Genomic DNA, 25900 nt, shown 5'->3' with positions numbered 1-25900 from the left:
GTGTGTGTGTGTACGTGTGCACTTCCCCCCCCCCTCCCCCCAAATCTCATTTTTCCGTGCGAATACCCCGTGCTTATTCAAAGATTCTCTCGCCCCACTGTTTGCAGTAGACAAAGAGAATACACACAACAACAACATCCGTGTTGCGAAACAACGCCGCTGGACCTTCGGGGACAGTCATGCTGACACAGAACGAACGACGAGACTACAATGATACGGACATGGGGTATATCGGGATTGCTAACCACGCAAACTAGGTATCTCCTCCTCCTCTCCTTCCCTACACACATACACATAAAGCAAGGAGTTCTCGTTCCTTTTTTTCGTTTTCTCTGTTCCGCCCACAAAGATTTCTCCTTTCCCGAGCATGTGCCTGCAAGTCTCCTGCGGCTACAGCGGTCCACTACTGCAGTGGAGGCGTTGAATCTCCAGCCGTGTACCACACTCCACCTCTATTCCGTATGTATTATGCAAGCTCAAACCGACCCCCTTGTCTCTTTCTTTTGTGACACTTCGCCTTCCCCCTGTCCTCCTCTCTTTTTGTAGACTCCCCGAGAGCTATCTGTCGGGCGTCCCCCCCCCCCCTTCCCTCCCACACACACACACACCACGCCACACGAAAACTCGCACAAAAACGAATTTCGATGATACCGAAAGGGTGTGTGGTGCGTGGGTTTCGAGAGGTCTTCTCTCCAGACTCAGTGCGCGCCTACCGTGAGTACGGCTTCCTGGTGGTGGAGAGCTTCTTGCCTACAGCACTTGTTCACCAGCTGACAACCGCATGCAACACGGCGGTGCGGCAGCGGGGCGACAATATTTTTCCCGGTCTCGATGCACAACATCGCCATGGTGCTACACTATCACTCAACTCGAAGTTGAATCCGCTCCATGCCCCTTGTAATGCTGCCGATGTAGATACTACGAAGGTTGACCCCGCCACGCCTCCCGTGGCCTCCTCTACGTCATTGGGTTTCGGCAACGCGCCGCTGCCACCGGATTTGCAGAAGGAGTTGGAGACGGCTGAGCGCGATCGCCACGTTGAGGCGCGGGTGAAGAAGATGCATATTACGTTGAAGGACCAACGCGCAGTGGATAGGGCCTACCGCCGTCTTGCCAGGGCTCGTGCGCGCTACAATTCTTACAGGCGCGTCCGGGAGTACGTGACGCCGGAGGAGGAAATGGCGGGCGACATGACCGAGGAGCGCATTCAGGAGTTGCAGTCCAAGTACACCTACGAGGACTTCCAACGCAGTTTTCAGCACTACCGAGACAGTGGACTATTGGAGAAGGAGATTCGTCGTGATAATCACATCAACGATGCGATGGCCTTCATGCAGGGATGGCCCCGCACGTGGTGCTGGTTGTGGCATACATCTCCTGAGCTGAAGGCGCTCGCCGTGACGGCCGCAGGAGCTGTTGGCCAAAGAGTTGGGGAGGCTGCAGGCTACTTGGCCGGTGAAGTGGTGCTGCGTGTGTACTCCGACAACGCTACAGAGGCGACAACGCTTAGCAATGCAACTCCACTGGGGTTTTCTGGCGCCGCCACGAATTTTGCACATCCACAGGCGCTCTGTGCGCAGCTGGGGTTGGAGCAGACAGACTCGACTGAATCGGGTGCCGCCATTGTTCTTGTACCGGGGTCGCATCACGTTGTGCGGCGCATATCACTGGACGGGAGGGAGCTCGATCGCTTTCAGTCGGGCGGCATCTTTGATGCTGGTGCCATGGTTCGTGGGCTACCGGAGGTGAATCACTTGCCTGTGGTTGAGCTCCCTCCTCTCCCACCCGGTGCGGCGCTGTTTTTGAACAACTACCTTCTCATGGGGACACAGGCGAACCTCTTGGGTGCCGCGCAGAAATCCACTGGCACCGTCGCCACAGGGCCTTTCGCATACGCAGTCAACTACGCACTGTCCCTCATCCCCGATCGGTGCGCGTTTGATGGCGAGCGCAACTCGTGGGCATCGCGCGACTCGCATGGGCCGCTATTTTCGTATAAGCGCGGTCAGCTGCTGACAGACGATGCGACCTTCCCGGTAATTCACAGAGCTTTGGATATCGAATGAGGGAGCGGTGTGCGAGGGGAGGGGAGGGGGGGGGAGGACGAATAGATGGGCTTATATCAGCATAACGAGGTGAATACATCACGCACGCAGCGCCACAAGCCCCGCTGATGCTCCCTTGCGCCCACACGCACTTCTCGCCATTGCTAACAAAAAAAAAACAGCGAAAAAGAAAATGACAATCAAAACTGCTACGCACGCGTTTTGATGTCTACGCATTGAGCTGCGCGGGTGGTCTTAGGCGAGAGTTCATCATTATAAAACGGCTCTCGCGTGCTCAGACGGCCTGTCTCTACCCCCGTGTACTCTTCGTGGTATGTGATCAGTTGAGGGCCTAGTGTCATGCGCGTTCATCTGTCCTGAGCCGTCACACTGCTGTTGCACACACACACACACACACATACACACATACACACACTTACGGTCCGCAGACAAAGGGATGTGCTCAACTGCATGAGTTTCGTCTCTCCCTCTGCACACTGGGTCGCCCTCTACACGACGAACGCCCGTGTGTGTGTGTGTGTGTGTCGTTGGAATCATGATGTGGTCTTCTCTTTCCTTTTTTTTTCATCGTCAAGTGTATCCTCCTTTCCCCTCCCTCCCTCCCCAGTACGTTATCATCTGACTTCGATCTCTGATCGTGATCACCTTGATCCGTTCCCGAAGAGAACACATCACTGCACCCCAGCACACCCGTATATATAACTAAATAAAATATATATGTATATATACACACATGCGTCGCTGTGATTGGTGTGGTGTTGGTCTAGCGGCGGCTACGAGGGATGCAGTGACTCGTCGGTACTCGGAGTACCGCTCGTCATATTCGGGAGAGCGTTCGGCTCCCTGGGCTGCCCCCGAGGCATCGCCGGCCTACCCGTCAGCTCGCTCGCCGTTTCCTTTAGGGAGGCCCCGCTTTCGGAAGACACACATTGAGTGGATGTTGCATCACGGCCACGGCGACCGCTACGGCAAGTACGGCCCGTCGCGCGAGATCGCAGACTTTGAATACAGCGATGGCACTCCCTCGAGCATCAGCGGCAGGCGGTTTGCCTTTAAGCATCACCAGGACCATCTGCTGGTTCAGCTCATCCGATCTGCAGCGGTGGTGGAGCGCTTCGAAGAAGAAGAGTTGCTCCCACGCATCCCGGGCACGCCAGAGCAGCGCAACTGGGATCCGGAGATTCCACTGTTCCTCGAGGATGTAGACGAGTTTGGTCGCTCGCCGCGGCCCGTGGCAGGCGATATGGTGGCACGCGTGATAGAGGAGCGCTTCGCTGAGGAGAGCGGCCGCACACCGGTGAGCTTGGCGAACAGACACGCTGGCGAGGCGCTGGAGCCGAACACGATGTTCGCCACCTACGACCCTGCCGCCTTTGTTTCTGACTCCATCAAGAATGACGTTCGGAGGCCCTTCTGGTCGCGTCGCCGGTGGGCTTTGAGCGACAACTTCATGGTTCCGGTGAGTCCCAAGGCGAAGAACACCATCAAGGACGAGTGAGAGGCGAGGTGGTCACATTGCTAAGGATGCTTGAGTGTGTGTGTGTGTGTGTGTGTGTGGTATCTCTCCCATCCGCCGGCCGCTTCGATTCAGGCCAATGCACCGACACACCTCCAGTCCATTATAGTCACTGACACGCGCGCACACGCACACGCCGCTGCATACGTACGGTGTAGGTCGAGCCTCTTCCCCCTCATTGCCGTGTTTTTTAAGCTTCAGCAACAGCGATAACATTCGAACGTCAGTGTAGCACCGCTTCTGCGTTTACGCGTCCTCTACAAATTCCCAGTTTGGTTGGCAAAGAAAAAATATATATTTTTGGTACAGCTGCCGGAGGTCTCTGTCGTTTGGGGGGGGGGAGGCGCACGCAGAGGAATTTGGCGTTTCGCGCTTCTTCTCCCCCCCCCTCTCCTCCTTCCTCCCCTGAGCCTCTATCTTGCTTCGCCTTGATGAGCACAACGGGATCCGCTGCGGTGTGTGCCTTTCGGCGCGCTCTTTCTCCTTCGAGAGCGTCGTTGTTTGTCCTTTCCTCATCTGTGCCGTTTGTTTGACTGCTCCCTCCGCCTCTCACGGCTCACACACTTTACAGCCGCGAGCGTGGCCCCTCACGTTTATCCCCGGTAGTCTTCGTATGCGTTACGTGGAGCGCATATTACACACACAAACACTTTTTTTTTCCCGCCTTTTAGGTAGCGCTGCACTGTAGGGATGGGGGAGGACAGTGGCAGCATCGAGGTGCAGTCCCGTCAAACGGAGCGTGCCTCTAGCCTACCACCTGGCGGCTCTGGTACCAGCTCATCGATAATAGTAGCCGTTCGCAAGCGGCCCCGCATCCCTGGCCGCGAGGATGACGAGAACGACGTGGTGCGCTGTGGTGAGAATGGCGGCTCCACCGTCACGGTCTACGAGCCACGCATGAAACTCGACCTCACGCCCATTATTGAGCCGAGTAGTTTTAACTACGATCACGTTTTTAATGAGGCCGCCACCACTGAGGAGGTCTACCGCAGCAGCTGTCAACCTCTCCTCCAAAGTGTGCGGGAAGGCGGCGGCGCCGTGATCTTCGCCTTTGGACAGACGGGCAGCGGCAAGACGCACACAATGCTTGGCACCGGGGAGTGTCCTGGCCTTTACAGCTTAGCGATCACGGAGCTTCTCACCATGAAAGGCCTCAGCACCATGACAGCGAGCTTCTATGAGGCCTACGGGTCAAAGCTTTATGACCTCCTCAACGACCGAGCGGAGGTGAAGATGCTGCAGGACGAATACCAGAACGTGCATATTGTGGGCATCACCGAGCAGGTTGTCAGCTCCGTTGACGATGTTCACACGTTGATGATGAGAGGACAGCAGCTAAGGGCGATTGGCACCACACACGCCAACGACCGCAGTTCGCGATCGCATGCAGTGCTGGAGATCAGGTTGAAGCTGGCGGAAGGCAGCAATGAGTCGCAGCTGGGCCGCATTACTTTTGTAGACCTTGCAGGCAGCGAGCGGGCGTCTGACACTGCGGAGACAGACGTAAAGACGCGCCGCGAGGGTGCTGAGATCAACAAGTCGCTCTTGGCCCTGAAGGAATGCATACGTGCCATGTCGATGCGCAAGCGCCACATACCATTTCGGGGCTCAAAGTTGACCCAAATTCTGCGTGAAAGCTTCGTTGGCCGCTGCAAAACGTGTGTGATCGCGGCGATATCGCCTTGCCAGAGCCACTGCGAGGACACCCTCAACACCCTGCGATATGCGGACCGCATCAAAGAGCTCAAGGGACCCGCAAATCCGCACAACGGGGTGAAGCCGATCCCTTGTAGAGCGTGCGGACAGCCAGTTTTTATCGGTGACCGTCACGTGTGCAAGCGTCAGATTGTGCTCTGCGCCTATTGTAAACAGGAAGTAGACAAACAAGAGTTAGACGTGCACTTATCAGAGTGCGGGGAATCACCGATGCGTTGTCAGCACTGCAACGAGCGCATGCTACGCAGCGAATCGGTCAGCCATTACCGGCGCTGCACCCGCGCCCCAATCCGATGCCCCGCATGCGGTGCCAGCGTACTACGCCAGCTTATGGAAAGGCACACGCAGCAGGAGTGCACCGAGGCGAAAGCGAAGTGTCGCTACTGCGGTGGCACGCAAAGTCGTCAAGGGCTGGCGGCACACGAGCAAATCTGTAATGCAGCAAAAGTGGCGTGCCCCCATTGTCTGACGTTTGTGCGCCAGAAACGTTTGGAAAGCCACGTCTCGAGTTGCATACGCAACCCCATCCGCACCATACAGACACCTCGCAGTACTCCTACGAACGTCGTCCCGTCGACCCCGATGGACGCCTCGCAGACGCTGGCCTCCTCTTCCTCTAGCCTCGGAGTTCAACAGAGCATGGTGAAAAATGTTTCAATTCCGGCAGCAGCGTTGTCGGATGCATCTTTCCCCGAAGATCGCGGCGCCGCTGCCGAGCTGACTGATCGGAAGAGCCTGTCAGCCACCGAACAGGGCACCGGTACCCTCAAATTCACTCGAGCGCAATCATATCGATCCTCACCGGTCCGGCTGAGCAGTCCAGTGTCCTTTGTTAGCAGCCCCGCGCCGCATCGCGCACCGGCGGTTGGGTTCTTCCGGAACGTCGGCCCCCTGGGTAGCAATGAGGGCGATGCAGCCTTCGATAGCGACGGCTGCGGCGTTATCTGCCCGTACTCGCGTTACGGATGCCCTGTCAAGGTGACACGACTAAATCTGGCCGCCCACCTGAACGAGTGGATTCAGCAGCACCTCGAGCTCGTCACGGCGTACGCGGACCGCGTGGATGAGCAGAACATGCAGCTTCGACGGCTTGTAATACACGAGACAGACACGTTGAGTAGTTATGCCACGATGGAGCGCATGAAGAAATGAGTCATGACATTCTGTGATGGCTGTACTTTACTCCATTGTCGCTGCACTGGTAGAAGCGGCGTCCTCCGTGTATCGTTCACCAGCCATGCTTGTTTGCCTGCGTGTGTGTGTGTGTGTTGTTGTTGTTGCGACGGTGTACGACCAGGGGGGGGGGGGAGGAGGAGGAGGAGGGGCGGGGCGGGGCGGGGCCTCACTTTCTGCGTTTCCTCTGGCTGTTACTGTTTTTAGTGGTGTGTCTCCTCGCTGATACCTCTCGTCTGCACCTGCTCACATACGACGACGACTACTTCTCGCCTTCTGCTAGACTCATTGGCTATCACGGTAGCTGCAGGAATCCCCCTGGCCTCTTTGTCTTTCATGTACATGTGACAGCATTAGAACGTTTCTTTTTTTCTTAATTACCCCCCATCCCCCCATTAAGCTCTCGGCTGCGTCGGCGGCAGCAGTAGAAGACGACTTCGCCCTCTCGCCTCAGACATCCGTGCCTTCCTGAAGTCCCCGCATTGCACACACACACACACACACACACACACACACACACACACACACACACACACACACACACACACACACACACACACACGTGTATATATACACTCATAGCTGTATACATGGGTGTGTGTCTGTATCACCACAAAGACAGGAGAAACTTCATCCTCTCTGCTGTCTTTGCTTTTTTTCCTCTCATTCTCAGCGGAGGAGGCCAGCCCAATACTCCATGTCACCACCAGCCTCACAGGCACCAATGCTGCTGTTCTACTCTCCATCTTCTCATATCCCCATCTCGTGTCGCCTCGTTAGTGTTCTGGTTCGTTGATTCTTCCGCATTTCGTGAATTTCTTTCTCTCTCTTTCGCCCAAATACATCGGTTCAAGACCAGTGCCCCTGGCACAGTGCCACACAGACTCACACACACACACGTTTGCAAGTCTCCCTTCTCCCCTCTCCCCCACCCCCACTCCGCGTTAATCCCAGCAAAGGCTGCAGGAGGACTGTCGTTCTCGTCCAGGTGGCTAGTATTTTCGTCTTGCGTTGCTTTCCCCATTTTCTTTTCTGCTTCCTGCACGTATTCTGGGGTCTGCAGCATCGCGGCGCCCAGCACACGTTCCGTGGCACTCGACACACATCCACAGAGTAGAGGGAAACCTAAATAGACTGCGTGTGTGTGTGTGTGGGGGGGGTTTGCATGGCAGGTGTGGTCGCTGTGACGGCCACAGGATTACGCTCCTCCACTGTACTCCCCATCGATCATCATCTCAGCACACCACACCGTGACGTGCTGTTGTGCGGTGGATTTTTATTGCGGCACGATGTTGCTGTTGTTGCAGCACCACCGGTAGTCATCCCCCATCCCCCCCCATCCCCCCCCTCCCTCCCACCGTCCCACCCACGGCAAGGCAGGTGCATAGACCGATACTACAGCGAGGAAGAAGCACACTGGCCCAAACGTTTTTTAACCGAGCTCTACCCACGCTGCGCGTCTAAGAAGAAGAAAAAGGGGGTGTCACTGCGGCGGCGGCGGCAACAGAGCGAGAGAGAGGAGGAGAAACACAACACATCGGGGCGGCTTCGCCCGATTTCGTTGTCACTGACTCTTGCGCGTCTACAGCGCTCATTTTCTCATCCAGCTCTTCTCACGTCGCTAGCTCACATATGGGTACGCAAAGAAACAAATATACCCATACCGACACGCGCACTCGGGCAGACACATACACTTTCTCGTTTTATCATCCTCAAACTAGTGTGTGCGAATGTCCTCCACAGAGCCTCTCACACCAGTGACTGTGCGTAACCGCTATCTATTCATTCCGCAAAGCCTCACTAAGGTGCCATGCAAAACTTTTGGCCCTGATGACACACACGATAGCGGCGTCCTCGACGCAGATCAATCTTCGGCCGAGGAAGAGCGGGTGCTACACGAGCTTCTCACTGCCGTTGTCCGCTCCGCCGCGTACCAGTGCAGCACCGACTAAGCTGTTTGACTTCTGCGTGGGTGGTGGTGGTTGGTGATCCCACAGCACGGACGGCGTGACGTTTTTTTCGTTTTGCAAGGTTCGCATTGGTCCTGTGCGGGGTTCCGTCAACATAGAGATGAAAGACTAGCAGTGCGTCACAGAGGCGGCGACCTGGAGGATGGCAGTAGCAGTGCGAAGACGCATCGAATCATTAAACGAAGGTATCCCGCTTCACGTATCGTGCTCTCACCTTGGCCACTCCATTAAAGTGTTCATCCGCCTTGTGATTACTTTGCGGTGTGCAGTAACGCACAGCTACGTGGCATTACACCCACCATGCAGGTGAGCGCGGGCGGATGCACACTGCAGGCACAAGGTCAGTGCTCATCTCGCAACGCCACCAGCGTCTTGGGTATTTCTCTATTTTTTTTTCTACTCCTTCTCTTCCCATATTTTTCCCTCAAGCCAGCTACGGTCACCGAACGACGGCAGGCACTGTCATTTGCCAGGGGGGGGTCTCTTGCGCCGTACGTATTCGCTACTTTCGGCTCAGCTGCCCCATTTTTTAAATTTAATGTATGTCCCTCCCTTCCCTCCCTCATGTTGCTTCCATTTCCGTCTTGTCGTTCCCTGTGTAGGCGTTCCCGTCTCATCTCCCCCCTCCCTTCTTTGTTTGAGCTCCTTGTAACCAACTCTCACTCCCAACGCCTCTTTTTCTTCACGGCTCCCCCCCCTCCCCCCTCCCCCTCCTTTCCTTCATTCTTTGTTTCCGTATTGATGTCCAACTCTTCCGGTTTCTCTCTTTTCCCTCTTTTTTTTCCTTCCGTCAAAAGGCCATGACAACTCTGCCAACATTCTTTTGGGTCTCTTGTCGCCCCCAACTTTGATTTCGCATGCTACTTTTTTGCATCTTTTTCCGTGAATGCACGCGGGGTCGCCAACCCCCCAACCCCCCCGATCCCATCCTTGAGACTGATGGTGTACGCGACTACAAAGGTAGGCGTCGTCTCAGGTACGACGCTTCGAGGGGGGGGGGATAAAGAGGGGGTGGCACATACAGGCATTGTGGGTTCAGTGCGAGGTACCGTAGTTCGGGCCGACGAGGTACAACATTGTCTCTTGACTGGAGGTAATTTGCCTCATCTCTGTTCCATTTTTTCGCCTTCCCTTCGACTTGAAGCGCGCGTCCGTCATTGGCGACGGGTACGCAAAGTCGACATGTTTTTCGTTTTTATTGGTGTGGGAAAAATTCCCCTTTTTTAAAAATGTGGTTTCTTCTTCATTGCTGCGAGAAGCTCACGCGCTGCCGCTCTCTCTCCCCACTGCCCCCCCCCCCCTCCTCCATCATGTCTACTCGATTTCTTTGCCCCTCATCCTCATCTCTCTCTTCCTCCCTCGCTGAGTGCGTACGAGTGCCAGTATGGCATGTGTGTACACGGGTGTACGTGTGTTGCTGAGTAGTTTCAGTGGTTACACACCGCGGCGACCGCCTCATTTCTGATTTTTGTTGTGTACACGTGCAGACGGTTTCACTCGCCTTTTCTCCTCCTCACATATACGCGTCTAGCCCCCCCCCCCCCTCTCCCCTCCCCATCCCCTCCCCCCTCATATTCACATCGACGCATACGGTTTGTATCTCCGCTGCTTTTCTTCACTGCGTGGAGATGAGTAAGGCGGGCTCCTCAGACGCCTCGGATGCCGCGGCCACCCTATTGACTGTCCCTTCTTCTGACTCCCACGATGGTGACCGCAGTTCGGCCCTCACCGAGAGGGAGAAGAAGGAGTTCGATGAGCTGCGGTGGCAGAACCAGCTGCTGAAGGCTGAGAACGCGGTGCTGCAACGAAAACTCGAGGAAGAGCTGGCGCAACGGCGGCAGCCCCAACTCGACCAGACCCACTACAGCCTGGAGGCCAAAACTTGTCTCGAGGCGATTGAAAACATTGACAGCAACGCGCAGGTGTTGGCTCTGCATGATGAGCTGCATCGTCTGCGGAAAAAGTGCGACATCTATGCGGAAGCGGTGGAGGAGTCCCGTAGCTACTTCTTCGAAATGAAGCGGCTTTATATGGAGGTCTTGCCCCATTTGCGTTCGTCACCCGGCGATGCCTCGTCGCACCGCGCCTCATCCTCGTGAGAGAGAAGGCCGCCTGTTATTGCGCACCGCGTCACCTGTCCTTCTAACTGACATATCACTGTAGCGTGTACTGCTTTTCCCTGCAAGTTGGTGTGCAGTGGCGATATTTGTCCACATTCATCGGCACTGTATGTCGTGTGTGCTGTGGGAAGGTGCGCAGCCGGCGCGAGCTTACTGTCGTGTCCCCCCTCCCCCTCCCCTCCCCTCCCCTCCCTTTTCCCCCGCTACTGCTGCATTGGGCTGGGTCGTGTGGCCTTGAAACAATATTTTCGACCCAACTCCCTCTCCTTCTGTCCCCACATTGCTCCACACTACACAACGACTACCAGTACAGCACATATCTTCTTTCTTCCGCCATCTCGTAGGGACACGGACGGGTGGGCGATTACTCAACTGGATGTCTATCACTTTTCTGCCCCCCCCGCCCATTCCCAGGCCCATGTCAGTCGTTCTTGCCGTCTTTCTGGACATGATTCGATGCTCCGCTGACGATGGGACGCCATCGGTGAAGCCCTTCCGTCTCATATCCAATGTGGATTATACATATATATTTCCCCTACAGAGTGAGGGGTCGTGTCAGAGAGTAGGGAGAGGGCACTCGCTACTGTTCTACAGTGAAGCTTGTCTGTGTGCCTTGACACGCCCCCCTCTCCCCCTCCCCCCCTCCGCCAGCCTCACATCACATCGTGCGTTCGTCAAATGTTACTCTCACCGCCTCTTTTTTTAGTGAATACCTCCACTCTTCTATACTTTCATTGTTCTGTCGGTGCTCATCTTGCTCTGCACCGCTCCCCTCCTTTCGCATCCCCCATTCTTTTCTCGACATCCGATTGAAAGGGTGTCCATTGGAGCTGTTTGTCTCGTGCGTTCACCAGTTATCTTACATCCCCTCAAGCAGATAACGTATCCACAGTCGTCAACGTCACACCTCCTCCGCACCTCTATACCCACACACGCGCGCGCACAAACCGATCACCCCAACTCTTTCTTCACACACACACACACACACACACACATAAATAAGTTCCTCTACATATCATTCAGACTAAGCTTGGGTACACGCACACGCACACTGGTAGTCCTCCCTTTATTTTTGCGGCTGTGCGTGCACGCCCGTGCCTTCTTTCAACTCCGTCTCTCATCCCCCCTGCGTCTTGTACTTCGCCGCCGCCGCCACCGCCGCGGCAAGAGGCTGCCTCGCCGATCTAACTAGCGCGACCGCCGCCAGCTGGCGCAAAGCGAAGAGGGAATGAGGCCCGACTACATGGGTGTGATGTTCCTGTGCACCAGCGTTGTGTCCTTCAACGCTGGCATATGGCAGATATTTCGACGAGGCCAGAAGAAGCAGTTGATGGAGAACCACAAGAACATGGAGAAGAATCCACTGACGGGTTTGCCGTCCGAGAACGCGACAGTGAACGAGAGTGAGTACCGTCGGGTGAGGCTGGACGGGTCGTTTGACAATGAAGGGTCTTGTCTCGTTGGACCCCGCTCCATTCCCTCGTACAAAGGCGCTGCGAACGAAGACGAGAGCCGCGGTGGTTTCCTTGTCATGACGCCTTTCGAAATTGCGAACACAGGTGAGTTCGTGATGGTGAACCGCGGCTGGGTGCCGATTGACGCCGGCAAGCACCGCACAATGCTGAGGCAGTACATTGGCGAGGGCTTCACCCCTAGTCAAGTTCGTGGCATTCTGCGAAAAGAGGAGTTCATCGGCGGGTCCCTTTTTTGGGGCCCAAACCCCAACAACGACGGCCCGGTGGCGGCGGATCTGTCATGGCTGGCGATGCGGCCATGGAACATGATCATGGCCTACTATCGACACCGCTGGGGCGCTGACCACCTCAAGGAAAGCGTTCAGAAGCACGGTGCTCATCACTACTACGTGGAGATGCTGGAGGACTTCTCCGGTGACGATCAGCGCATAGTGCGCGGTCGTGCGTGGCCCCGCCGCCGCGAGGTGGACGAGGTCGTCTACGTCCACCTGACCCCCATTGTGCACTCCATGTACGTTGTTTTCTGGTTCTCTGTCACTGCCGGCTCCCTGTACGGCATGTTGCGGTGTTGGCGGCGCCAGCAAGCCCTTTTCGCTCTACGTAAGTTCGCGGACAGGCAATCGACACAGCTGGAGACGCTGCGACAGGAACAGGCGCAGTCTTACATGAGGGCTGTAGAGGAGGTGGAGCAGCGGAAGACCCTTGGCACTGGGGTTGCTGCGGCTGCTGGGGCTGGGGCGCAGAGCAGCATTGGGGATTCTTTCGTCACTCCCCACCCCGAGGAAAGGACGTCGAAGAAGATCAACTGAATCGCAGTCACGCATGTAGCACGTCTTGATGTCCCTGCTGCGCTTTGGGTGTGGTCCAGTGTGTTGGATCTTTGTCGGAGAGCATTGCATGTTGGTGTGCTGGAGGTGGGGCGGGGTCGGCTGTGTGTGTACATACATATATATACCTACATATATATATATATATATATATGGTACGCATGCGTGTATGTATCGACGCTTTTGTTGTGTGCGTGCTTCTCTGCAGGGGTGTACTCTCAGCCCCTCTCCCCTCCCCCCTGTAGCGTTTTTCCTTCCTCTGTGGCTCGCTCAAGTTTGTTCGTTTTTTGTTTTGACTTGGACGTTGTTTGCTCTCGCAACTCCTCTTGAGAGGGACTCTTCACAAATCCCTGCCAATTGCCAAACAGCCTTTTCTGCGCCCTCCCCCTCCTCCCCCCCTCCGTCCAGACGGGAAAAAGAAAAAAAAGGGTGGCTCATCTGCATCCAATGGGGCTACAAGCCCACATACGGGGTCTCACACGCACTACGCACCTCTGTGCTCTCTCCTGCAGAGTCACTCAATGGCACACACAAACAGGAATGGACACAAACACAGGAGAGAGGGATGGGGGGGGGGGGAGGGGCGGAGGTGATACTGCTAGTATCCCAGCATACACTGTGAAATGTAGTGCATATCTCCTCGTACACATTTCTGTGATATGTCCCCCCCCCTTTCCCCCCATCCTCGTATCCCCCAGTAAAATGTGCGCTACCATGACCAGTGCGCCTCTGTTTCGCTTCACAGTTTAGGACAGGTGCGCGCTCCACGCTGAGTGACTGCTGCGTGGATGCCAAGCCCAACACCTTTTTTTTTCATCTGCGTTTTATTCTTGTTTCCCTTCCCTTCCCTCCCCTCCTCTTCTCAGCCCTAGTTCCTGACCTCTCCTACTAGACCTGGTGCTTGTCATCGAATGTTGGCATCTCCTTTTACTGCCTCTCTTCAGCCCCAAGCACTGCCATGTCGGTCTCCACCAGCGCGTTTGCCGAGTTTACGCGTGAGTGGGGAGTCCTCTTGGCACAGGACTCATCAGCATCGCTGGATCACCTCTTTAGTTCATACAAGAATTATGCAAAGACAACCGGCGTTACTCGCAGCAGAAGCTGCAGCAGCGACAGTGGTAGTAGTACGTCGCCCTGTAGCTCTCCTTTTTCGACCATCAAGGATTTCACCGAGATCTGGGCCGCATCCAAGCGCGTGAACATGGAGTGGGAGGCTGCGTGTATGGTGCGTGGCATACGCAGCTCCATTGACGGCTTCGTCACCCAGCAGCAGCTCATGTTGTCCATGCTCTGCTGGGCCGCAACGCTTCAGCATCGGCAACAGAAATTCTTTAAGGAGTGCTTTACGCGAGTGCGTCAGATTATTCACCAAGCCGCGCTGCGCTGTACCTCCTGCGCCGAGGGCGAGAGCACCGAGTCAATCTACGAAGAAGCAGCTTTTTGCGTCGCACTCCAACTGTTTGGGTGGCACAACAGCCTGCTGATCTGCCTTGAGCGTATCATGGCGTTGCTCCTGCCTCTTCATACCGAGGAGGACGTCCTGCTTTTCACCCAAAAAGTAGCCCAAGAGCTTTCATCAGCCTGCAGTCCGCAAAGGAACAGCACCGACAGTTCCCCCGCCATCACCACCACTCGCACATCGGACCTGAGCACCTCTTCCGAGCAGGAGCTGCCCGTTCACACTTCCGCAGTTGCTACAAAAAAAGACGAGCCAACTGCATCATTGGCTGTCGCTTCAGCGTCGGGAGAGGGAGATGTCGCCGGCACCTCGTTGAGGCGGCCACGGCCCAAGGAGCATGCGCGATCTGCGCTGAGGGACCATGCCAAGCGCACAAGCGCATTGATACACAGATTTTCGACCATTACAACTGCACCCTTCAACTCTCCTGTCAGCGAAAATGCCGGCAACCACAAAAGGCGACAGACGTCACACGTCACGCCAGCAAATGGTGTGCCTGGTGGGCTGACACTTACAAGGTCGCTGACTGTGGTCACGTCTCACAGAGTCTCACCCTCCTCGGCGTTGCTCCCGCTGTCACCGCCGTCGTCATCAAAACATCCTTCTTCAATCATTCGCATCCCACCGCCGAAGTCACTGACGGGTGTGCCGCAAGCCCTGACAGCGGTGTCCTCTCAAAGCTCACCCCTCATTATCGCTGCCGACTCTTCATACAAGCGGCTGGGGAGCGCTATGCCGGACGTGTGCCGCCCTGCTCCTCGCCAGCAGGCTCCACGACACAGGGTCAGCGCATGCAGCACGAGTCAGGCTCTCGAGCAAGCGAACACCCTCCAAGCTGAAGATGAATAAGAAGAATGAGAGGCCGCACTCATCATGAGCTGGAGGCTGGGACTCAATTGTCTGGCTCACGGATACAAGTAGGGAAAAGATGGCTAGAGGCTCTGGTGCAGACAGAAGAGAGAATCCACGAATGACTGAGCCCACCTCTATGTTGGGCTTGCGCGCGTTCCTGCGTGCTTCTTTCCTGGTGAATCGGTGGACGTGATTTTCGCAGCGTGGGAGTCTCTCGCGGGGCGATGGCATGTCACGATAGTCCTCTAATGCGTGCATTATAGTATTCAATTCCCTCTTACGTTGTTTCTCCAAGGGTTTTCTTGCGTCTCCCCCTTCTCACCCCCCCAGCGAAGGCGAGCCACTCATGTCGGTGTGGCGTACTGCAGTTGTATGTACGTCTGATTCTTCATTTCTTATCTCCCCCCAAAAGTAATGCGTGTATTACATAGAAGAGAGGAGAGGAGAGAAGTACCGGCGCTACACAGCAGAAAAAGGGGGTGTCGCCTCGTCGAGACACCGCACTTGAACACAATTGATTATGTGAGAGTGTGTGGCCGTGACTGCGCGCTTCACTACGCTTCATCGATGGAGGATGGAAGTCAAAGGCATTCGTGTTTGTATGCACACCCGAGGCGAGGGTTTTTAGTACACATCAGCGGAAGGCTACAATGCAAAGGAAGGCGCCACAGTGGGGGAGAGGCAACTCATATATATACATATGTGCATATATATATATATATATATATTTTGGGGAGGGAGTGGAGAGAGGCACGGGGGGGGGGGTAGCTGTCTTGAACTATGTGCTCCAACTGACGTGGACGGGTGCCAACCCGAGGTGGGGGTCGGCGGGGAGGAGGAAGAGGAGGAGGAGGAGGGGGCGGAGCCGGATGCGCAACCCACAGGCAAGGATGCTCTCACAGCCTCCGGCAGACGCAAAAAAAAAAACGTTACTTCAGAGGTTTGAGGCGGCGCCTTTCGCTTCTGTTGTCACTCGCACAAGGCATCATTGGTTCGTTTGCTCGCCACCACGTTGTACGTGGAGAGTTGCGCAGGTGCGCGCAAGCACCCTACCTGCGAGCGGTTGACTTGGCGCACTCGAAATCCCCTCACCTCTCGCTCCTTCCCTCCATTCCACCCTCCCCCTGCAAAAAGAAAAACCGAAGAACAATCGTATTTTTTCCACTGTGCTTGCCGCCGTCTTCTCCGCGTACGCTCGCCGCAGCCCTGTGCGGACGCTGCCACGAATGCGCTCACTTGTTTGCGCCGTTCTTTTCACCAGCTTCTCTTTTTTTTTCGAGCGTTGTAGCGCCGTTTCTGTCACATGTTTTATCCGTGATTCCGTTGTTTCCGTTTTTTATCGGCTTCATATTTTTGAAGTTATAATTTTCCGTTGATGTCTCGACATATCGCCCCCTCCCCTCTATCACCCCCCCACATTTCCTTCATCCCGTGCGCATTTCTTGATGAGTTTGCGTTCTGGTCTGTACTGCCCCCTCCCCCCCCTCCCCTCCCCTTCCTCCCCCCTCCGTCCGGCCCCCGTTCTCTCTCCTCTGTAGTCCCTTTGGTTGCGTTTCACGAAGTTTATTTTTTTTCCCTCGCCTTTGGGCCGCAATAAGACAAGGGCCAGGGCTGCCTCTACAAATGGGATGAGTGGCTTCGAGTGCAGGAAAGGCCAGAAGTCATCGCCCTTGAGCAAATCTGGCGTGATGGCGAGGCGTCCCCGACACTCAGTGAGAGCAGGACACACCAGCATGTGACTGACAGACTCTTCGGGCCCCGCACAGGATGTGATACCCTTGACCCGTGCACCCATCGGGATTGAGGGCACACCACGTCACGTGGTTTCCCCTGCTTTTTTGCAGAGGGAAAAGGAGTCGCCACAGAATGGACAGCTACAAAACCCCGTCTGCCACCGGAGGTCGATTCTGGTGAAGGGATCGGCAATGCTTCTGCAGAACCTGGAGTGAACTACGCATTGAGTCACAGTAGGGACACCTCTCTTTGATGCGCCCCACACCACGTCGAGGAACCGCAGGCACGGTGGTATTCTCGGGGCCTTGAAGTACCACCTTGTAGCGCGCATTTCTGCTCATGCGAGATGTTACACCAGCGACAGCGGCTGACGCAGCCCCGCACGCTCCAAAGGGAGGCGCTGCCGAAGCTGTGGTGTGTGTTCGCCGCAGCGTATCCTCCGATAGTTCCACCAGGCCATATGGCGAGACAAGGGTTCCCCCCGTTGGTCAAGTCATGCGGAGACATTGCAGCGAATCGCGGGGGCCGCGCACAAACGGTATGGCGATGTGCGTATGTTTTTACGCAGTTGGTGATACCACTTCGCAATGAGCGCTCGGGTAAGAAAGGAGCGAAGATCCACGAGCGACACCGGGGGTTCACACACATATGGGGCGGTATAATTGCGATCTACAGCTGCCGACGTAGCCACATAGTCAGCGGCCTCATTGCAAGGTGCACCGGCATGTGCGTAGACAAACTGCAGGCGCATTGTCCAACCCCAGTGTGTCAGTTGCGTGGGGACAGCGCATCTCTCTCTCTCGATTCTGGAGCGTTGACGAAGAGCGGTCCTATGGCCAACGCAGATAGGGGAGGGACTGACTATCGGTGACGATGGTCAGGCTTCGTCTGCATTGAGGGGCACGTCGTTGCAGACTGGTAAGAACGAATGGTGAAGGCCCCGAGGCATGGCGCTATTCTCCGTCCGGCAACTGCACACGCGCGAGGGGGGGGGCCGCAGTCTTCAGTAGAAAAAAACATCGAGTGGGCACGTATCAAATGGGGAAGGCAACACGAATTGCGGCTGCGGCAGAGCGGTGTTTGGTGACACTACAGCTGCCGTTGGTGGCCATGACGTAGGGGAGGTGGTGTGAGGAAGACTACGGAAGAGCCTCCACTGGAGGCGATGCGTTACGCTCGTAAGAGGTCGTCATCGGTGTGTATTTTGCGAGTGCTCAAGGAGCCAATCATAGCCGATGATCACCCCCCCTAGGCGTCCAGCACAACCACTGTGGGTAGGGAAGAGAAAGCAGGGGAGCTTCGCGCCGGAGGGGGGGGTGAGAGCCCTTCTCCTTCCAGCAAGAAACTAACAAAATTGTCCATCTCACACTGGCTGATCGGCGAGAAAGGGAAGTTCAGAGGTGGCAGCGGCCGAGGCTGGGAGGGGGGCCTCCTGGCCCAGCCTCGCTCTTCGAACCTGAGGGGTTCGTGGTGCAGCAGCCTTGCCCCGCAATACTTTGATGTGCAGGGGCATTGCATGCGACCCAGACAGTGCTGATTCCTCATCTGTGGTGCAGAGGGGGGAGACCAGTGACAAGCCGGTGAAGGCGAGTGTACTGGCTAATCAGCTTGTGTTTGGCCGTGTCTTGCATTGTCTCCCCCATACAGCTGCGGAACCGTAGATGAGTTTGAAATCACCGTCGCCCGAGACAAGTTGCCTCATGTGCTGCGGTGAGGGTCCACATCTGTGATTCGCCAAGCAACTTAGCTGCCCCCCTCCCTCCCTCATACGCGTTTGCTTTTGAATAGCGTTCGCGTTGTTGTTGAAGTTGGCGCGTGTGTCGAGTTGCAGGCCAAGAAGCCGAGGGCTCATTTCGTCGCCGAATAGCGAGATCGGAACTGCATGCGCTCCCATGCAAAAGTGATCGAGACACTCTGTCTTCGTCGGTGTGACTCGGCAGTGTGCAGAGCAGTGCCGCCTCACATTTCGGCGGGCCTACTTTCATGCCATTGGTCTGAATGGCCCCATGCGGGACCACATCCACAAGAATATTGTTGCCGATCCCAACCCCCTCGTCTCGCGCCCGACGCGGGATCGAGATGGCCAGGTCATCCGCGTACATGTCGAGTTGTACATCCGGATGTTTGCCCACCAACAACTCCAGAGGAGGAGTGGTGTACATGGAGAACAGTTGCGGTCCGAGGACGGTGCCTTGGGGAACGCCAGCCTTGAGACCGTACTGCGGACTTGAACGATTGTCCAACTTCACTCGTGCATCGCGATGCATGAGGAGGTTTCTGAGCCAGTGTTTCAGGAGGTGCGCTGGGAGTCGCATCACCAGTTTTACAAGAGTACAGTGCTCTTCTGTGGCGAACGCTTTGCTGAAGTCCACGAGGATAATCAGCATCCTCCGCGCTCGGTAGTGTCGTTGCAGACGACCCTCGCCAGAGCGTTTGGGGGCACATCATTACGACGTCGTACTCATCACGAGTGGTTTCAACCAAGTCGGTGTTGTGCGCGATTTTCCATTGCAGCGGTGACGCCGCGTCTGTGGGCGCACACTGGCCCGCGTGAGGGCGCCAGACATGCAGCAGCCGCGCCAACACCATGCGCTCCATGAACTTGGAGACGCAAGAAGTGAGACCAATCGGCTTGTATGACTCCAGTTGCTCTGATGGCTTCCCCCGTTTCTGCAGTGGGGTAACGCATGCGTTCCGCCACTCCTGGAGGACATTATAGGATGAGCCACATCCAATTGAAGAGGGACCAGGAGATGTGCCCGAGCCACTTTCGGGCGGTGGTGCAGCATCTCATTGTAGATGCCATCTGGCCCCGCAGCACGACTATCACGAAGTCATGCCAGTGCTTCGGTCATCTCTTCCGCCGCAAACGTGCTGTCGATACCCTTTTCTCGTCCTGTTTTCATCCAGTTTTGTATCGCACTGTAACTCCGGGCAAATGTGGGGGGGGGGGGAGGCAGAAGAAGCATATGTGGGGAGGGAGGAGAAGGAGTGGAGTGAGTGTGGTGTCGGTGGCCCCGATGTGGATGGGGCAGACCGCACCGAAAAGAATGTGGGATTGTCGGAGGTCTGTTGTGTGCGAGAGTCGGACATGGAAAAGAAGGTGTGAGAGGAAGAAGAGAGAGGAACAGAGGTCACGTGTGGACAGAGCATTGCTTGAAAAGATTAAAAAAGAGATCGGATGTGATGTATGTGCGAGGGTCTAGAGGAACTGGAGGAAAGAAGCAGTAGAGTGTTAGCAAGCAAGCGGAGCTTGCAGCGAATGGTCGTTGTCGAACGGCCATCGGAAGAGGACAGTGCTAGGCTTACTGGTGGATGAACTGGTTCTGCGTGCACCGTTCGCAGCATTGACCATGGGACAGGCGGCCCAGGAACAACCTGAGATATCCGTCGGTGCCATGTATCGCGCAGAGCGGTCTTGACGATGGTTTCTCGTTTATGCCGTCGGGCGTGGAACGTTCGGTGGGTCACATCATTGAGGATGGCTTCGAATGTTAGCTTCGTATGACGGGCTAGCCGGTCGGCTTGAGCCATCTCGGGGCTCCACCGACTCACTTCACGAGTCCGACAGCCACGCGGGAAACTCTGCCTGGCAACAGAACAAAAGGCGGTGGTAAAGGACGACACGTGCGCGTCAATACTCAGCTCGCCAGGTTGGCTAAAGGATTTTCGTACAATACTTTTGAAATGGCCCCAATTAGCCAGCTTCCAGTTGTGAAGCAGCCGGGGGTAGGTGGGGGGACAGAGGGGGTGAGGTAGGCCCCACGCACCGATGTCAGGCTATAAAGGATGCACCGATGGTCGCTATCCACCGTGACAGGGGTTCTCCAGTCAGCCACGCTGATGTCCAGCGGCCACGTCACATCGAGCGCACTCCACGCCCCGCGCTGATTATAGGTAAATTGGGTGCATGGTCCATGGTGAAACCAGCATCTTTAAGCGTGGCAACAGGCTGCTCAGCGTGATCTGACGGTGCGGCGGACTCCCCCACCAGGGTGGGATGTTGAGGATTGATGTCTCCGCACAGCAGGCAAGGATAATGGCCCAAGGTCTCCACAAAGGAACGAAAGCTCATCGTGACGCTGGCTGGCGGGGGCACTTGAAGACACCCCGGCTGGGGAACAGCATCCTCATGGGCGATCTCAGCGATCAATCCTTCGACAGATGAATCTTCCGCACGCGGTTTCCATGGAATTCTCCGGGATTGCATGCCTTCCTTTTGGCGCACAAAGATTGCGGTGCCGCCCCCCCGTCCAGTGCGAGGGCATAATGTATAAGACACATATCGAGGCACTTTCCAGGTTTTGGCGAACGTTGGTGAGATCTTCACCACCCCCTGGGGGAGATAAAAGTTCAGCGTCGGCCCCAAGTAGTGCGAGCTGTTTTGCCTTGCTGAGGCCGTTGACGTTCCCTTGCACCACCGTCAATGGGCCAGGGATCGACTCAGCATCTCCACACTGAAGCAACAAAAACTATTTGCAGAGAGCAACAACTAGCTTCCGGCCTCTGCAGCGAAGGGAAGTGCTCGCGACCATTACCGCACCCACAAATGGGGATGCCCAACCCATTAGGTGTCGCTAGGTGGGCGTCGGCGTTTAGCTTTCCTCGCATGGGGGGGGTACTGGTCCCTGGCGTCGCGAAGAGGTAGCCTACATCCACCAGGGTATTTCGCAAGCTCTTGAATCACATCGTTTTCGAGACGGTGCCGGTTGAGGGGCCGTGGTGAGTGGTGGCGGTGCCTCGCCGCCATCGTCGTTTGTCTGTGAAATCTCTTTTTCCTTTTCTGCGATGTTTGTCTTTTCGTCGTTGCCCCCCCAAAAAAAAAAAAGGACTGGAAAAAACGCACTCTGACACACATAAAAAAGGGGTAAACACACGGTTCAACTCCCCGAGGAGGAGAAAGGTGGACGAGGGACGCACGAGTGTCGCCCGTCCGAAGGAGATGGCCGCTACAAGTGCACCTAGATATTCATCAAAGTGAAGGGGAGTCGCATCAGAGGCGAGTGCAACCATGTGCGATGCGACCAATGCAGCATCATTAAGGCTTATTTGAAGAACCCGATCCACAAAAAAAGGGGGTCACGTGTCAAGATAGCGTAGCCGCAGGCGCGTGCACAGTCACACGTGGTGACTTCTCTCCCCCTGAATTTCCTTGCACTTCCCCATTTGCACGCACATTCGCGGGGGAAGACTCGCCGCTTATTCGTTCCCTGTCCAGACACCCCTGCTCTGGGGGTTTTCCTTAACTGTTGCCCTCTTGTGTTCTCTTTTTGGGCACAGGTAGACGAGTCACTTGTCGAGGCAAGCCTCAAATATGCCCTCGCTTCTCCTTTCTTCCTGTTGACCACAACACCGTACGAGTTGCTTGAAGGAGCGCTTCCTCAAGATACACAACCTGCGGCACCTGCAGATGCTTGCCGTGTGGGACCTGAACACGTGATGATGCCCCCAAAAGGCGCGGAAGCGCGGAGGAAAGCGTTGGCTGAGTTGCGTGCATACTTGCACGACCTCCTCACCAGCCCAGAGGTGGGGAGATGGCTAGCTGCGGCAGAGGACACCAAGAGCGAGCTGAGCGCCGTCTAGCAGGCAAACCTGCGCGAGATGCGACTCCACTGGCGCCGTGAGAGCGCTCTCTCGGGGGACTTCGTGCAGCGAAAAAAAAACGCAGCTATCGACCTCATGGCGACTCCAATGGTCCAAGTGCCGAGCCATCAACGACTTCGCTACTTTCCTGCCATTCTTGAAAGAGATGGTTGCGTCGGTGCGCAAGGAGGCGCAGCATCGCGCCACTTTCACTGGCTGTGGTCTGTCCGAGTCTTTTTTTCACTTATACGAGCCTGGCATGCCGCTGAGGACGCTGGAGAGCATACTCGACAATCCGAAATCGTGGCTCCCCAATCTCTTACAGGAGCTCCCGCTCGAGCAGAGGGCGAGGCGGTGGGAGGCGGTCGCGCCTCAGGACACCCTTTTCCAAGGAAAAGCAGGAAGCGCTTAGTCGTCATCTCGCGAAGATTTGGGGCCTAGCCTTTGAGGCAGACCGGCTGGATGTTTCCGCACACCCGTTCTCGACTATGGTGGTGGTGGTGGGTGGAGGAGTCTCGCATTACCACTCACTACGGTGTGGAGAGCTTCACCAAGGCGCTCTCTATGCAACGATCCACGAGACGGGGCCACTCGAGGTACGGGGTCAACTGTGGCCCAAAGGAGATGTACGGCCAGCCTGTGCGCCGGCTTCGGTCATATGGGATTGATAAAGGCCAGTCGCGCTTTGCTGAAGTGGTGAGTGGTCGCAGCAGAGACTTCGCACAGTTTGTGGTCCCACAGCTGAGGAAGTACTTCGGTGACCATCAGACGTTTGTGGAGAATCTGCAGCTAATGACCCAGACGGTGAAGCCCAGCTTCATTTGGATCAGTGCAGATGAGGTGTGCTACCCACCGCACATCTTATTGCGCTACGAAATCGAGCGTGCGCTGGTTGAGGGAACCACGGAGGTGGAGGACACCCCTCGCGTTTGGAACGAGAGGATGAGAGAATACTTGGGCGTGGAGACGGAGGGCCGCGACGACATTGGCTGCCTGCAGGATATTCACATGTCAATGAGCGCCTTCGGCTACTTCCCAACGTACACGCTTGGCTCTATGTTTGCTGCGTAGCTCATGGCGATGATCAGGCGGGGGCTTGGTGAACACACGGTGCACCACTGCATCTGCGAGGGAGGGAAGGAGCCCATCTTGGAGAAGCAGAGGGAAAACATCTGGGAACAAGGATCTCTCTACAAGACAGATAGATCTGATTGTCAAGGCAACTAGCGAAAAGTTGATTCCAGAGTGCTTTAGCAACTACCTGGGGCGTCGCTATCTGTTCTGCAACGACTACGTGGGCTGTTGCACGCTGTCATTTTCACTACCGTCGGGCGGGGGAGGGGTGTGTGTGTGTGCTTCTATTAGATGAGCAGCCGCTGAGAAAGTGAGCTGTTGAGCCGTTTGCAGCAAGAAAGTGACGGAAAGTGTGACTTGAAACTCCCTTCGGGACCTCTTGCCGGTGTGAGGGCGCACAAACATAGTGATTACCCTGTTTTTCCACATCCAGGGAGTGTGACTCTTTCTCCATCATCCTTTGTTTTTACGAAAGTAGTGGACTTTGGTAGAGGGGATCGCAAGTGCAATGCTGTCTTCGCATCTTCATCTGTGTGCGTGTGCTTCATGTGCCTCAAGATCTTCCCCCCCCTCCCCCTCCCCCCACCGGTACCGCTTCCTTTCTGCACCACACGCGCTTCGGTGCTTTCTTTTCTTGCCGTTCATTCTTGTCTAGCGTCTCGTGTTGCTCACTTCCAGCGTTGCGCTGAACGTGCACCTCTACCCCACACGTCTATATCCCTCGGCTTGTGCGTGTTGTGCTGCTCGTCATTCACGTGTAGTTTTGGTGTGGTCTTCAATTTTGTTTTGTAAATAGTGTATGTCACACTTCCACATCCCGCACACCTTTTCTGATATCGATATCCCCAGTAAATAAATAAATATACACATATATATATGTATTTCTTTTATATCTGTTATTGTATACGTTCACGCACAACGGCATCGTTGTACCGCAGATCACTGAGTACTGACGACACCCCCCCCTACCCCACCACCATCAAGCACACACACACACACACACACACTGAAGTGGTGTGAGGGCAGGAAGTGTTTGTGTGCTGGTGTTCGATTTATGCGCTCCCGTCCTCCTAATCGCTTTATTATTTCGTTTTTTTGCCTTCTGTTTTTATGTCCCCCTCCGTTTTTTCCCCGCTCGTGTGTCGTCGTTATTGTTGACGCCACGTGTGTCCCCCTTCCTTCCATTTTCTCCACATCCCTTAAAAATATAGATGCCATGTTTGCTTGCCCTTCTTGAGTATCGCATCTCCGTATTTTTGCAACGTGTAAGGGATGACGAGTTGCGAGACGGACATGTCAGCACCAAAGAGACAACTATTGTTGGCCACAATGGCAAGCGATCGCCAGGTGAGCATTTTTTTTGGGTGTGATTGCCTGTCCGTGAACGCATCAACATACAAGTACAACCCAGTCATTCCACATAAAAAAAGAAAGACTGATTACGAAAATCGTGCAGATCAGCTTGTCCCTCTTCCGTGTGCACACACAGACACCCGCCCGCCTGCACACCAACGCATGACTCTTTCGCAAATAACACATAGCCACACCCTTCGATCTCCCCTTCTCTCTTCCTTTCATTCTTCGCCTTTGCGCGTTTCTTTCGTCATCGCCGTGTCTGTGTGTCGGCGTGTGAGGGTGCGACGCGGATGTCGTGACGTCTTCCCCTGCTGCTACGGCCCGCGTATTGAACATCGGGTCTCTCTCGCACCCTTTCGCGCTACACGGCTCTGGTTTCTCCGCGGTGCAGTGCATTGGCGCGTGTGAGTTTGATTCTGCTCCGCAGACGGCTGGAGGGAGGGAGGGCTGAGTGTAGCAACGTATCATCGCGTGTGTACGCAGTTGAGAGAGTAGACCAAGCTATGCTGCCCCGTTAGGGCCACGCCACCTGGCGCCACAGACAGCAACAACGAAAGTAACCCGCAAATGGGCACGCAATTCCCATAAGTGCGCGTTCTCAGCCACAACGCGGATGAGCATGCGCACACAAATTTTGCCTGTCTCCTTCACTAGGATCGCTCTTGCAACTAAGCGTCGACACACACCTGTGCCCGCGTGTGTTGATGTCCCAGAGATCTCGTTCACTGCACTTCCCTTTTTTTTGTCGCGTCTTGACCACCGTTCTCTTCCTCATTTCGGTTACTATTAGCGCAAACCCAAGCGCACTCGCGAGGTCGCCATTTGACAACACTCGCCGGGTCCTCGATACCGAGGCGGGCTGTCAGGAAACGTGAGAGAGAAGCAGCGCTCCAGTGAAAACTGACACTCGTGCATGCACACATATATGCGACTCCTCTTCCCCCGCTAGACTCACATCCCCCCACACACACACACACGT

The 25900-nt window shown here is 55.6% G+C and overlaps 7 protein-coding genes across 7 annotated transcripts; all 7 read left to right on the top strand.

The window, feature by feature from the left end:
• Positions 1–644: 644 nt before the first annotated feature.
• Positions 645–2066, top strand: JKF63_06206 (uncharacterized protein; the record flags this gene model as incomplete). Its single annotated transcript, XM_067902156.1, has 1 exon — positions 645–2066. The coding sequence occupies one exon, from the start codon at positions 645–647 to the stop codon at positions 2064–2066; it is 1422 nt and encodes a 473-aa protein (XP_067758653.1).
• Positions 2067–2799: 733 nt separating this feature from the next.
• On the top strand, positions 2800–3564 carry JKF63_06205 (uncharacterized protein; the record flags this gene model as incomplete). The annotated part of the gene is made up of 1 exon (XM_067902155.1): positions 2800–3564. The coding sequence occupies one exon, from the start codon at positions 2800–2802 to the stop codon at positions 3562–3564; it is 765 nt and encodes a 254-aa protein (XP_067758652.1).
• Positions 3565–4272: 708 nt separating this feature from the next.
• JKF63_06204 (uncharacterized protein) lies at positions 4273–6450 on the top strand (the record flags this gene model as incomplete). The annotated part of the gene is made up of 1 exon (XM_067902154.1): positions 4273–6450. The coding sequence occupies one exon, from the start codon at positions 4273–4275 to the stop codon at positions 6448–6450; it is 2178 nt and encodes a 725-aa protein (XP_067758651.1).
• Positions 6451–10069: 3619 nt separating this feature from the next.
• Positions 10070–10540, top strand: JKF63_06203 (uncharacterized protein; the record flags this gene model as incomplete). Its single annotated transcript, XM_067902153.1, has 1 exon — positions 10070–10540. The coding sequence occupies one exon, from the start codon at positions 10070–10072 to the stop codon at positions 10538–10540; it is 471 nt and encodes a 156-aa protein (XP_067758650.1).
• Positions 10541–11789: 1249 nt separating this feature from the next.
• On the top strand, positions 11790–12845 carry JKF63_06202 (uncharacterized protein; the record flags this gene model as incomplete). Its single annotated transcript, XM_067902152.1, has 1 exon — positions 11790–12845. One exon carries the CDS (start codon positions 11790–11792, stop codon positions 12843–12845), a length of 1056 nt encoding a protein of 351 aa, XP_067758649.1.
• Positions 12846–13821: 976 nt separating this feature from the next.
• On the top strand, positions 13822–15171 carry JKF63_06201 (uncharacterized protein; the record flags this gene model as incomplete). Its single annotated transcript, XM_067902151.1, has 1 exon — positions 13822–15171. The coding sequence occupies one exon, from the start codon at positions 13822–13824 to the stop codon at positions 15169–15171; it is 1350 nt and encodes a 449-aa protein (XP_067758648.1).
• Positions 15172–22953: 7782 nt separating this feature from the next.
• On the top strand, positions 22954–23562 carry JKF63_06200 (uncharacterized protein; the record flags this gene model as incomplete). The annotated part of the gene is made up of 1 exon (XM_067902150.1): positions 22954–23562. One exon carries the CDS (start codon positions 22954–22956, stop codon positions 23560–23562), a length of 609 nt encoding a protein of 202 aa, XP_067758647.1.
• Between the last annotated feature and the right edge of the window lie 2338 nt (positions 23563–25900).

The sequence above is a fragment of the Porcisia hertigi genome, chromosome 13, assembly GCF_017918235.1.
Source record: "Porcisia hertigi strain C119 chromosome 13, whole genome shotgun sequence".
In the NCBI taxonomy this organism is placed as follows: Eukaryota; Euglenozoa; class Kinetoplastea; order Trypanosomatida; family Trypanosomatidae; genus Porcisia; species Porcisia hertigi.
Note: the sequence above shows the minus strand (reverse complement) of the source record. Positions and strands in the feature narration are given on the sequence as shown.